The sequence below is a fragment of the Thamnophis elegans genome, chromosome Z, assembly GCF_009769535.1.
Source record: "Thamnophis elegans isolate rThaEle1 chromosome Z, rThaEle1.pri, whole genome shotgun sequence".
Lineage (NCBI taxonomy): Eukaryota > Metazoa > Chordata > Lepidosauria > Squamata > Colubridae > Thamnophis > Thamnophis elegans.
In genome coordinates, this window is record NC_045558.1 from 116407067 (window position 1) to 116420387 (window position 13321).

The window sequence follows — 13321 nt, forward strand, 5'->3', positions numbered from 1 at the left end:
GTAATTAGTTGCAAAAATAAGACTTGTGTATGGTTGATAGTATTTAAAATCACTTTTAAAAAAACCACCGTCAATGCATAGTTAAAATACTGCTGGGGAACAAATAGTGATTTCACTCCTTCCAATGAACACTTTAGTTAGTTTCCAGATCATCTGTGCATCACAAGCACATAAATAACCCTGCTATGCAACCTTAATCCATTACAGATAAGCAGCATGCAAAAGCAGCACATTTCCAACAGAAGATAATATATGTAGTTTGGGGTTGAACTGTGAGCTTCTTGGTGCTCTGGCCTTTGTTGCTTACTTGCAGACATGTCATTACCCAATCAGATAACATAGTTTTGGAGTGCCAAGAACCTCACAGAAGCTTTGTTATGTTTTTGTGCTGCCACGCATAGGAGAAAGGAAACATGAAATCACAAAGTCAACATATTGAAAATATAAGGGGGAAAAATACCTGCGTTTAAAAAATGGAAATAGGAATTATTGTCTTGATGAGAAAGAACTATGTTTTGTAGCTTCATCAGCACACTTGCATTGAGCCAGGGATGATTCTGGAGGGGAGGGGGGAAAAAAGCTTCTGCTCACTTTTGAATTATTTTTATTTAAACAATTTTCACCTTTGCTCTCCCACCCCCTGGTGGAACCCTCTTCTTTGAGCCAAGACTGCCACCTTCATCTACTGAGCAGACATGGATGCAGTGTCGTCAGTTTTCTAGGAAGTATTCATGTCCATTTCCAGCTACTGCAACTTAACTATCCCAGCAATCATCCCCTGGTTCTAGTGGCAGTATCTTAGTGACCACTCCAGTGCCCATGGTTCGAGATCCATCCCGGAGAGTGAACCGTTGTCCTTCTTCCAAGACCATGGGGTACTGCAGTACGAGCTTAAGGCAGACGTTCTCGCCTGGCATCACCATTTCCTACAGCAAACAAGAGGAAAGGTATGAAGAGATGGCAACCTACACTTAGACCTCCACAACTACAAGAAATGTGGCAATCTAGAAATATTGAGATAATCCCTGTTCAAACCCCGGTACTCAGCAGTGATCACGCATAACAAATTGGAGGGGAAATGTGTGATACAAACCTTTCCCTCAGGTAATTCTAGGCGACAAGTCATATTCCAGGTCAGCGAGAACATAATTGGCATGAACTTCGACACAAAAGATGCTTGACGGCCACCTTCCTCTTTGGTCAGGATATAAACCTATGAAAGTAAAGCAATTTATTTTTCTTGTCTTAACTTTACATGGTAGGAGAGCATGTTTGGGGATAGTAGCCTACCAATGCCTAATAACGTGTTAACGTGCTCCAGAGTTTTATGGACGTCTCTTTCTCAGCCCTCTACACGATGTGAAACAGCATGCTAGTATTCTGCCTTCCCACATATATTTCCCTCACTTACCTGAGCCTCAATCTTCTGATGTGGCTGGATGGAGCCAGGCTTACACATGACTAATCCCCGTCGTATATCTTCTCGTTTCACAGACCGGATCAAAGCACCCAAATTGTCTCCAGCCTGTGCCTGATCCAACTGTTTGTGGAACATCTCGACACCTAAAGCAAATTACACACACATTCTATGCAGCGTCCCCAGTTCCACAAAATTATACAGATAGTCCTTGACTTACAACAGTTCTCTTGGTGACCATTCAAAGTTACAATGGCACTGAATGACTTATGACCCTTTTTCACACTTAATGGCCATTGCAGTATCCCCATGCACATGATTTATATTCAGATGCTTGACAACTGACTCATTTATGACGGTTCCAGGGTAACGTTACCCCTTTGCGACCTTCTGACAAGCAAAGTCAATGGAGGAACCCAGATTCACTTAGCCATGTTACTAAATTAACATCAGAGTGATTCACTTAACAAATCTGGCAAGAAAAGTCATCAAATGGGGCAAAACTGACAACATATTTCACTTAATATAAATATTGGACTCCATTGTGGTTGTAAGTTGAGAACTAATGTATTTCAAGGATTGCCTCAGTCATAATTTTCAGGTCATAATTGTTTAGAAACATACCAGTAACAGGAGAAAAACTAAGCTAAAAACACACTGGAAGACCAATCTTGCAAAAAAAAAAGGAGGGGGGAATTCTACTTACCAGTCACAACTGAGCGTAAATGTGTTTTGTAACCCACAAATTCACATTCTTCCCCTTTCTTGAGAATCCCACGTTCAAGGGTACCTGCTACAACAGTGCCCCGACCTAGAACAAATTAAAACCAGTTTAAATAAAATAGTTATAGATCCCTACCTTTGGATGTGCAAGGTAGAATGTAATAATTTGGTACCTGGAATGGAGTAAGTACGCTCTATGGGAAGCAGAAAAGGTTGATCAAGGTCACGTTTTGGCACAGGGATGTATGAATCCACTGTGTCCAGAAGCTTCATGACAGAATTCAATCCCAGTTCTGGATTTTGGTTCTACAAAAAAAAAAAAAAAAAAAAAGAACCAGAGGAATTAGTAATACCTCTTAAGGGAGGAAATAAAAGGAACAGAGTTAGTGCAGCATAACACTGACCTCTAAAGCGCACAGAGCAGACCCTATGATTACAGGAGCTGCTTCCCCATCATAACCCAACTCTGTAAGTAGCTCGCGGATCTCCAGCTCCACTAGTTCCAACATTTCTTTATCATCAACTGCATCAGCTTTGTTGATGTACACAACCACATGTTTCACTCCAATCTAGAATAGTGTGGAGGGGAAAGAAGGGAAATTTGCTTAAATTTGCCCTGTCTGAGCAAATGTATCAGATGATCACTATGGTATTTTTTAGATCACAACCAACCTGTTTAGCAAGAAGAAGGTGCTCTCTAGTCTGTGGCATTTGTCCATCTGTTGCAGCCACCACCAGGATACAGCCATCTAATGGTGCTGTCCCAATGATCATATTCTATAGACCAAAGAATGGGAAACATGTCAGTTTCCAACACTAAGCTTAGAAAAACATTCATATTATTGTGGTTGGAATAAAAATATCTCAAACAGGAAAGATACTTCTGTGTGGGGTTTTTTCCCTTAAATCAACCATTTATTTAAATATATCTTTCAAGTACAATCACTAAGAACCTTCTGCCAGGGATTCCAAAACAGGAATATTGAAATTCTTAAAAAGTTCCTTAGCATCTAGTTCCTCATGCCTACCTTGATATAATCAGCATGCCCAGGACAATCTGTATGACCATAATGGCGGTTGGCTGTTGAATACTCTACATGGGAGGCATTAATTGTAATCCCCCGGGCCTTCTCTTCTGGCGCATTATCTATCTCTTCATATTTCTTGAACTGGGCACTTCCAGTCTCAGAAAGAACTGGAAGAAAAAGGTAAATATGATCATGGCATCATGGGTGTGTTTAAACTGATGTATCTGAAGGGCTGGCACTAGTCCTTGTGTAAGGGGACAAGTCAGCCAAACATTGCTTAAAGCTTCTTTTATTCCTTTTCTGAACTTTTGAATTAGCAAAAAGGACTTACGCATCTCAGCCTTTTTTTCCTTATACAATTATAAGAGGTGTTAATAGAAAATAGCATCAAAGTTTTTCTCGCACTTGATAAAAGTGGGGGAGAACACACTACGCTTAATTCTTCACCTGAGCCTCAAGTAAGGAGAAAGCACTAAGTCTATGTGAACTTTGAAATAATATTATACTTGGATAGATCTGAAACCCTCTGGAAGACTCCTGCTGTGTAACAGAGCCCTAACACCTTCAAATACATTGTGATAGCCATCAATCAAGATTATTATTGAAGGGTAACATTTTTATTCCAAATACAAAGGCTGAAGCAGATTCTAGATGTGAATCCTGATGACTGGAAACAGCCAGAGCACCCAACATAAAAAAAACCCTAACCCCTGGCAATTTTTTTGAATATTATGCTTTAATTTTAGAACATCTTGTTTACCAATAGCTCTGGATCAGCCTACTCAATTGCTTCAATACTTTACTGGTGGTTCTTTAAATCAATGGTCCTTTAGCAAATAAAAAGGGAGGTGCTTAAGATATTTATTTGGTCTCCTTTAACAACTGTGCCCATCTTTCCCCAACACTTACTTTTAGTGATGGCTGCCGTTAATGTGGTCTTGCCATGATCCACATGCCCAATTGTTCCAATGTTGACATGTGGTTTGTCCCTTACAAATGTTTTTTTTGCTTCAACTGCAAAACATCGAATTGGGAATTCTAGTCCACCGAAGCTTGTGCCATGTACTGGTGGCTGCGGGGGGAAAACAAATAGCATTACATCTCTATGAATTACTGCCTCTAACTTTTATCAACACATTTGTCTTTTCCACTCCCTGATGTAAATGTTTCTTACCTTGTATAGTACATTTTGCAAGTACAGAGGCAAGCAGCCACGTAGGCCTACAAGACATAAATACAATAATTGTGATAGGAATCTCATTAGCTTGTGGTATTCTGCTTTTACGCACTACACTGCTTCATATTCAAACATCCAATTTATACTTCACATAGCCCACTGAAATTGTTATACTTCCAACCAAACCATTATCTTTGGACGTTCTTGTTCTCAGTTCCATTCCTTCCCTTTTTGTATCTTTGCATACAACTCTCAGTATAGGCATTTAACAAAAATCATATACACTCAAAAATTTCAGGTAACTTGAAAAGCATATCTAGATAGGGCACAACTTTTATATCGCCATGTAATGATCTGGTTTATATTGCATTTAATCCAAGGAGCAAGTAAGTATAGATCAGGGGTCACCAACCTTTTAGCCTCTGGGACCACTAAATTCATAATTTTAAATCCCATGGACCACTAATATGAATCCAACACGCTTTCTCTCCCTCTTCCTGTTTCTCCCTCTCATCTTTCTTTTTCCCCATCTCTTCTTACACTTTTTTCTGTCTCATTTGTCTGTCTCACATACACACTGTCCCCTCATCTTTCTCTCATGTCTCATCTCTTTCTCTTTCATCCACCCTTTCTCTCATGCACACCTCTCTGTGTCCCTGTCTCTCTCTCTCTATCTCATCTTTGATTCTGATTCTCTGGTGCTCTCTGGGTCTCACAGGCACTTCTTCGGACTTTGTTGGTGCTGGATGCACCTCAGTCACTTAGGGAGACGCATGACCTGCTCTCCACACCGAGACACTTGCCTGCCCCAGCTGCAGCCAATGCTCTGCATTGTAATGGGCTCCAGGAGGAGGGGACACAGTGTCCCCCATTGTGAAGCACACTAAATTTAATTCTTCTGTGCAAAGTGCTGCAAGAGCCATGGAGGCGCCAACAGCAGCACAGAGAGAAACAGCCAGGCCAGTGGCACGGGGCAGAGGAAGTTGTGTGTTTCCCTGAATGACCGAGGTGTGCATAGCATCAAAAAGGGCCAGAAGAAGACCCAGCAAGAGATGAAATACAGGTGTGCTTCACACCCACTCTGTAATATGCAGCGAGTATCAATCCCCTCCCCCCCCCTTACCTTCTCAGGCCAGGCAAGGAGTGACTGGGATGGGAAGGCGAGGCCAGCCACTGATGGGTTCAATTGACAGGAAGCCACAGCAGGGGATGAAAGAGCTGCGGATTGCCAACACCCGTTGCTTCGGTCTTTCTGCACTGCCGCCCCCCCCTTGCTGCAACAGCACCATTACCTTGTTCCGCCTGCAAAGTTGCATGTTGCACGTACCACCCTCTATGGCGGAGCTTTCCAGCCCCATCACGAGCTGCCTGGCTGGTCCCATATTTCAGAGCTCTAGCCACAGGACTGGCCCATTGGTCATCCCGGAGCAGTTCCACCACCTGGGTGCATTGTGGACCACTAAAATTTTTCCACAGACCACCAGTTGATGATCACTGGTATAGATTATGTAAAAATATGTATAGCATATTTAAAATCAGCTTGTATTTTCTTTCATCTTCTCTACATTAGACACATCAATTGTTTATTTTGTGATACTAGTCATGTAAATATCAGAAATTCATTCAGAATTATCAAATTAATAGGCCAAAAATGAGCACACAAAACTTCAGAACTGTGTATCTATTGCAGAAAGACTCTTTTCAAAAGGAATTGGTTATACCGCAAGAAGGAATACAAAATGACTGAAACGTCCCTCAAGAGAGGAAAACAAAATTTATTTGGGATAAAAATCAATTTATTTCTCCCATAAAGTTGATAGATTCCAAATCATGTTAACAATGGTCCTTGAGCAGAAATGTAGACTGAAGTGTACACTGAAGTGTGTATGTATGTACGCACACAATATATATATCATATACATATATGTCCGTACATTCACACATCAATCTGCACTTCAATATGTGTGTGTGTTTTTATGTGTGTATATATAGTATACACACATATACATATATATGCATATAGGATCTCCTTATTGTCATTTTAAATTGTGAACACACTGGCATACATTCAAAATGAAATTCTGATGTCTGTCTCAAAAGAAACACAGACACATACACTACAAAGTGATTCAAAATTAAAACCGGCATAAATTAAAATCATAATTATACAAATGTTTTTTTTTTTAAAAAAAAAAACAAACCACTGAGTCAAGAAGCGAAATGCAAGATCGGTATGGTGGTAGCATATTCTCTGGTCTCGATCAAGAAAAGGCCGCCAAACAGCCTTTAATAAACTGCAGCGACGCCTCGCCCAGCCCCGGTGCTGGTAGTGCTTCGGCAACGCGGTGTCTCCCACGTGTACTGGAATCGATGCTTTACGCCAGGGCTCTCCAACCTTGCCGACTTTAAGCCTGGCGGACTTCAACTCCCAGAATTCCCCCAGCCAGCTGCTGGCTGGGGGAATTCTGGGAGTTGAAGTCCGCCAGGCTTAAAGTCGGCAAGGTTGGAGAGCCCTGCGTTTTAACGCAGACATATTATGGGGACAAAGAAGAAATTTTTCATGCGCGCGGGGACAGAGGCGGCTGTTTCTCTCCTTCCCCTCGACCGCCTCGTGGCCGCCTTCCAGCATCCTCCGTAGCCCAGCACTGAAGACCAGGTCAAGGCGCGGAAGGTCAGGCATGCTCCGGAGAGAACCCGTGGAGGATGGGAAAACGTCGGGCTTCCTTTCTCGGCCTCCCATCTGGTTATCGGAACGTGCCTCCACCCCCCACCTCCCCCCCGCCCGCACCGGGTTCCCCCGCCCCCCTCAATGTCCGCTGTGACTGACTGACCGCTACCGCCGCACAGCCGCCCTCGCGCCAGCAGCAGAGCAGAGGCCGCCATCTTCCCTTCCTCGTCCCGGAAAAATCGTCACCAGCCCGTGTGGGGAATGGGGAGGGGGGGGGCACGCGCCAGATCCAACTTCCGGCTACAAATAAATAATGTATACATATATATTTTTAAAAAGGCGCTCATTTTGACTGAGGAGGATCGGCCTTTCCGCCCTGCAGCCGGTTTAGATTAAATTATCCTGCGTAACAGTCTTGTTTTAGAGGCTTAGCTTCCGGTTGTCTTTGCAATGCCTTTTTTTTGAGCGGCGAAGGAAAGACATTTTTTAGAGGCGCGAGAAAATTTATTGGAGGAAGGACCTTTGTTTCAAATCCCATCTTTCGCCATAAGGAATACTGACTGAACTTCACCTCAGCCTACTATACAGGGCTGTTGTGGAGAAAGAATTGGAGACATGTACAGATACTAAAGTAGAAGTAGGGATATTTTAAAAAATGTCACCCGTCCTAGTAGAAAACGGGGAAAAGTGAATATTTCAGTTGAGTTGGAGTCCTGTTTAGAGCATGATCTAGAAGTGCGGACTATGTTTAGTCTAAAGCAGTGATTCTCAATCCTGGCAGTTTCACTTTCCAAAATTCTCCAATCTCTGAAATACACCATTACTACAAATTACTGTAGTAATGAGTAAGTAGTAAGAAAATTGCTGGCAAATAGATGTAGGCTAAATATATTAAGAATTATTATTTTTTGCAGCAAAAGACAGGCAGAGTGTTAATATGCCACACTGGAATATTTAATTAGTTCAGCCTTTCTGAAATGTGGCACTCTCCAGGTGTGGTGAGACTGCAATTCCCTCAATTCCACATTGGAACAGAACACCTGAAAATCTTGAAGTTTGAAGAAAACTAGAATTCTGCACATTCCAGGACTGCGGAATATGCACTCATCAGAAGACTGGACAAGATGACTGCCTGGAACCCATTCAGGTTAATGATTCTTCTTTCCCCACGCTAAATTATAAATTACAGTGGTTCCTGCTATTAGAGTTAGCTTGATTTAGTATAATGAAGGAAACGCATGACATGCATGTCAAAAGTGACATGCCACGATGATTTGTGACACATTAACATTCACCAGCACCCAGAAATTACCACGCAGTCTCTGATTTATAATATTAATGGAGACTGCCCATTCATGTCGGAAGTTGGAACTACATTAAATGAAGCACCTAAGGATCTCCCTGTCCCTGCTTTCACCAATGCATTCATTAAATAAATGAATGCATCGGTCTTTAAGTACAGCCTGGGGTGACTCAGGGATGGGAGAATCTGAGGGAGGTCTAGTGCAGGGACAGGCATTCCCAGGAGGCATTCCCCCACCCTCTAAAATATCCCAGGCTTTGCCTCCTGCACCTTGGTTTCCCCAAAGCCCTATGGGCTTCCTCCATACCCCATCCCATCACCATTCACTTACTTAACTTTTTGATGAGTTCAGGAAGTCTGCATAGAGAAGGACACTCCCTCACTGGACCATGTGGCATAATCAAGAAGAAAGCTGATTTCTTTTGTTTCCCCTAGTCAGCGTAAACCACTACAATATCTTCTTAGATCCACCAGCGCTAGTCTGAAGAGGCTTTACCAGCGAGGAGGAAAGCCCCGAGGGTTGCATACAGCAGTTCCAGCCTCCACCATCACCAGCAAAGGGCTGAAAGAGGCCTTTGCCAGCAAGGACGGAGGCCTGGAGGGACGGGTGCGCCCCTTGGCCTCCATTCTTGGCGACAAAGCATTTATGCAAGTATGGCAAAAGGGTTTGCAAATGGAGGGAAAGCTTTGGTGCTTCAGGCCTTTCATCCATGTGCAAAGCCTTTTGTTGCAAGTCTTGTCCAGACCTCCTTTTGCAGAGAACAGAGGCCTAAAGGCCCTCCCCTAGAGGGGGAGAGTGGTGAAGGAAATAGCCAGGGCAAATGTTGCAGCACCTCTGCGGTAGTTCATAAGTGTGAACGACTGTTGTGGTGCTGCAACATTTGCAATTTCAGGACTGTCATAAGTATTTGGGGTGGTTAGGTCGTAACTTAAAACAATCACTAAGTGAACTGTTGTAACTCAGGAATTACTTGTATTCTCAAAAGCACATCTAAGTCTTGTGTGATTTTTGGAGGCTGCTAAGGAAAATGGGGAGTGCTCTTGCACAGTCTCAGACCCTGCAAAAGTTGTGTGAGAGGGCCATGATTGTGAGGCCTCCAGAGCTTCCAAAAATCATGTGAGAACAGGAAGTGGTTTCATGCACTTTTTGGAGGCTGCAGAGGCCACAAAAGAGCATTCTCCAAACGCACTTCAAAAACAAACGCCTCCTGCAATCTGGAGCAGCTTTGGATAGGCTACACTATAGGAACCCATCAATGGAAAGAACACTGCAAAAGAACACTTGAAGGTGAGTGGTGTACAACAAAACCCGAGAATCACTGGGCTGCAGAGGTGAATGCTACTCTCAAAGTGAAACAATGTGAGATGACCCTTTGAATGGCAGCGTTGGTATGAGGATGAAATAAACCCCCAGGTTTCTATTTCAGACCCAGCTTAGTGCTGTCACCAAATGACACTGTTCAAGATGACTTAAATCAGTGGCCCCAATCTTTTGGGCACCAGGGAACAGTTCAACGGGCAAAGGTTTTCCGTGGACCAGAAGGCACATCCTGTGGATGGGGCTTTGCTTAGTTGCATAGCCCAATTGCTGGGATGCCACAGCCCATGCTAGTCCACGGGCCGTGGGTTGGGGACCCCTGCCTAGATCAGGGGTGGGTTGCTACAGGTTTTACTACCAGTTCGCAACCCACGCGCAACGCAGAACAATTTACAATGAACTGCGTACACAGTCACTAAAAACCAAAATGGTGGTGGCCCAGCGGCGGCGAGGGAACCGGTTTGGGGGCGTGGCAGGCCTGGGTCACTGCCAGTTCTGCAACCCAGGCCTGAATTCCACTACCGGTTCAACTGAACTGGGCCGAACTGGAAGCAACCCACTGGTGGCTTAGATGGTGTCTGTGTGTGTGTCTGTGTCAGAGAATTGTTTCTCTTTTGTTGGAGAAGAGTAACTGCCAGCAGAGTTCATTTTAGGCATTTTTTGAATTTTTGATATGTCAAACCCAAAAGGGTTTATCACCAGTCCAGTGACTAAGGTATCAGGCTAGAAACCAGGAAACTGAATTCTAATCCGAACTTCAGCATGAAAAAAAATTGGGTGATTTAGGATCAGTCATTGCCTCTCAATCCAAGTTAACCACCCAGGTTTGTTTTGAGGAAAATAGGAGGAACGAGTATTCAATATGTTTGCTGACTTGAGTTATATATAAAATAATAAAGATGAGTTAAAAAATTTATCAAGATTTTGATAGCAGTTTCTTGTAGTTTCCTACAGAACATGATGTTTATGTATCTGCTGTGACTTCAAGGAAGTGGATTTTTTTGTAGAAAGATCGAAGCTGAAACTGATTGTAGGGTGGAAGTTATTGAGGTCATGATGGAATTTGATTATTCTTTTCTATAGGTCTACAAAATGAAAATATTAAAAACCACCACTATTACAGAGCAGTGTGAATGTAATGTAAATGAGAACAGGTGTCAGTCACCTGCCCTAAACTTTTACAAAAGAGAACCCCCCGAAATAAGACAAATAACATTTGGTTTCAATTTCCTCAGTCAGATATTTGCTGAGTCAGATATTTAGGCTTGGTACTATTTCAGGCAGGAGTCCCCAACCTCTTTAGGAAAGTGGAGCATGTTGGGAAAATATTAAAGAGTTAATGTCATAATGGCTATTGGGCGAATTTACATTTATAACAATCCAGTTATAAAACATTGTGTTGCTAGAATGATATCTGCTAGCCACCTCCGATCTCTACAATATAAAACAGTACAATTATTAATAGTATCAACATGTTTCCCATTCTTAATGTTGTAGGCTGCCCAAAGTTGCCTTAAGTGAGATGGGCAGCAAACAAATTTAATAAATAAATTCTTAACTGTTTTCTACAAGTCTGGTAGAAGTCCAAGAAAGTATCTCCAAATATCCTAGCATCTTGATATTGGAAACATCAGTTTTAAATCTAGTGGCACTAGAGAGATTTTGATTCCAGTCTACTCAGCCATGGAAACTTGCAGGGTAATTTCTGGTGAGTCATTCTCTTTTAATTCAATTTGCCCTATAGCAGTGATGGCGAACCTAAGGCACAGGTGCCACAGGTGACACGCGGAGCCATTTATCAGGGCACGTGAGGTGCTGTCCTGCCAGCTGGCCAGTGTGCATACGTGCGATAGCCAGCTGATTTTAAAAGCCATTTTTCACCCTCCCCAGCCTCCAGAAGCTTTATAGGAGCCTGGGGAGGGCGAAAATAGCCTCCCTCCCCCACCCTTCCGAGGCCCTCCGGAGGCTTCATGAGCTTCCCTGAAGCCTCTGGAGCGCAAAAAACCACCCCTATGGGGCATTGCCAAGAGAAAGATGAGAGACATGAGCCTGAACAATGCAGAAGAGCTGAAGGCCGCTATTGAAGCATCCTGGTCTTCCATAAAACCTCAGCAATGCCACAGGCTGATAGTTTCCATGTCACGCCGTATTGAGGCAGTATTTGCTGCAAAAGGGGCCCAAACCAAGTATTGAGTACATATGCATGCTTATACTTTTCAGAGATCCAATATTGTTCTATGTGCAACCCTTGTTTTATTGATTGCATGTAATATTCTAATTTTCTGAGATGGTGGATTTGGGGTTTTCTTGAACTGTACGCCATAATCATCACAATTATGAAAAATCACGTCTTGAACTATCTTGCTTTACATTTAATGAATCTTATCTCATATATTAGTTTCACCTTTTAAATTGCATTACTGAAATAAATGAACTTTTGCACAATATTCTAATTTTTCGAGTTTCACCTGTAATTGATTAAAGGATATTTCTATTCTCATGTAGCCTCTACATGTTTATAGTTTCCCCCTTTTTTGGTTTTATTTTAAAAAGTTCAATTTCTTCAGAGAAATTAAACAAAACACCCCCATGGAAGTACATGCTATTTATTTAATTCACAGAAACTTGATCTTGGGCTAATCACTCTCTCAACCCAACTTACCTCACAGGGTGGTTGTTGTTGTGGGAAAAGTAGGATAAATAACAAATGGCAAAGGTGAAAAATAAATGTTTACAACTTTTATAGTCCAAACTCTTAATGTGCTTTTTTGCAGCAAATTAACTTTTATATAGTTTTTTCATCTTTTCTTTTTCTGTTAAATAAATTGTGGGCCATATGAGCACTCACCAGATGGTCCAATGAAACTGCCATCCTGAAGATCAGTTACACTGGAGATAGTTATAATCCAAGATGTTTAGGAAAGTGGGATTTGGATGGTTTTTGCTGGGGCCATAAGCCTTCCTTTCATAGTTCCCAGTACTCTTTACTTACAATGTGCCTGCATATTTCTTTTTGATTCTTTGGACTTCCTCACAAGGAGCTGAGATCTGGATTGCACATGGGCATTGGGTAATCTCTGTTTTTTCCTTGTCCAGAAAAGCTCTGAGGACTGGACTCGCCACCAAGTCAGAGTTCCAGCCTCAGTATTGTCTCCATGCTTTCAAAGATGTATCAATCTGCCATTTTCTTCACCCAGAAGTTCCATATAAACTGACTATTTCCAAGGATATAGTACATAGGAGTACCTGAACCTTGAATCAGACTTGAGCTGGAGTTGCAAGTTTGACTTCACACGTTGATTTCACAGGCTTTTGGTGGGAACTTAGTTTTATACATCAGGCTAAACAATGTTGCTTATTTGGCTTTGATATAGGGATCTGGAAGATATAACCACTGTGATTTATTTAGCAATCTATAATTTGGTACACAGAGTGAAGCCATGCTGTGTGAGAAAGAGATTGCTAGGAGCCTCTGAAAAGAAGACAAAAGGAAGAAAGCAAGAAACAGTCACCACAGAAGCCCTTTCAGCTGAATTCTTTCCATTTGCCTTATATATAAGAGCTAGGATAGCATAGACACAAAATAGTATTTATTATAAATGTTTAAACTGCTTGCAAGCTGCAATTTTATCTTGAAACTGGAGGTGCCACTGTTTATAATGCCTTTGTTTTGAGTAGGACACTTCG

At 42.3% G+C, this 13321-nt stretch overlaps 1 protein-coding gene across 1 annotated transcript; it reads right to left on the reverse strand.

Annotated features, from left to right (window-relative positions):
- Window positions 1–380: 380 nt before the first annotated feature.
- Window positions 381–7282, reverse strand: TUFM (Tu translation elongation factor, mitochondrial). The gene is made up of 11 exons (XM_032237133.1): window positions 7177–7282; window positions 4343–4389; window positions 4078–4240; window positions 3169–3335; window positions 2813–2917; window positions 2545–2709; window positions 2314–2446; window positions 2124–2228; window positions 1412–1563; window positions 1094–1213; window positions 381–926 (listed from the first exon to the last, which is right to left on the reverse strand). Exons 1-11 carry the CDS (start codon window positions 7226–7228, stop codon window positions 756–758), a joined length of 1380 nt encoding a protein of 459 aa, XP_032093024.1. The 5' UTR covers window positions 7229–7282; the 3' UTR covers window positions 381–755.
- Between the last annotated feature and the right edge of the window lie 6039 nt (window positions 7283–13321).

Bases quoted from the DNA above. Each gene is read 5' to 3' on its own strand.
- TUFM (XM_032237133.1), bottom strand. From the start codon at position 7,228: ATGGCGGCCTCTGCTCTGCTGCTGGCGCGAGGGCGGCTGTGCGGCGGT. The intron at 1,214-1,411 runs GTAAGTGAGGGA...TTACTTTCATAG, and splicing joins ATCAGAAGATTGAGGCTCAG to GTTTATATCCTGACCAAAGA. The intron at 927-1,093 runs GTTTGTATCACA...TGTTTGCTGTAG, and splicing joins TAGAATTACCTGAGGGAAAG to GAAATGGTGATGCCAGGCGA.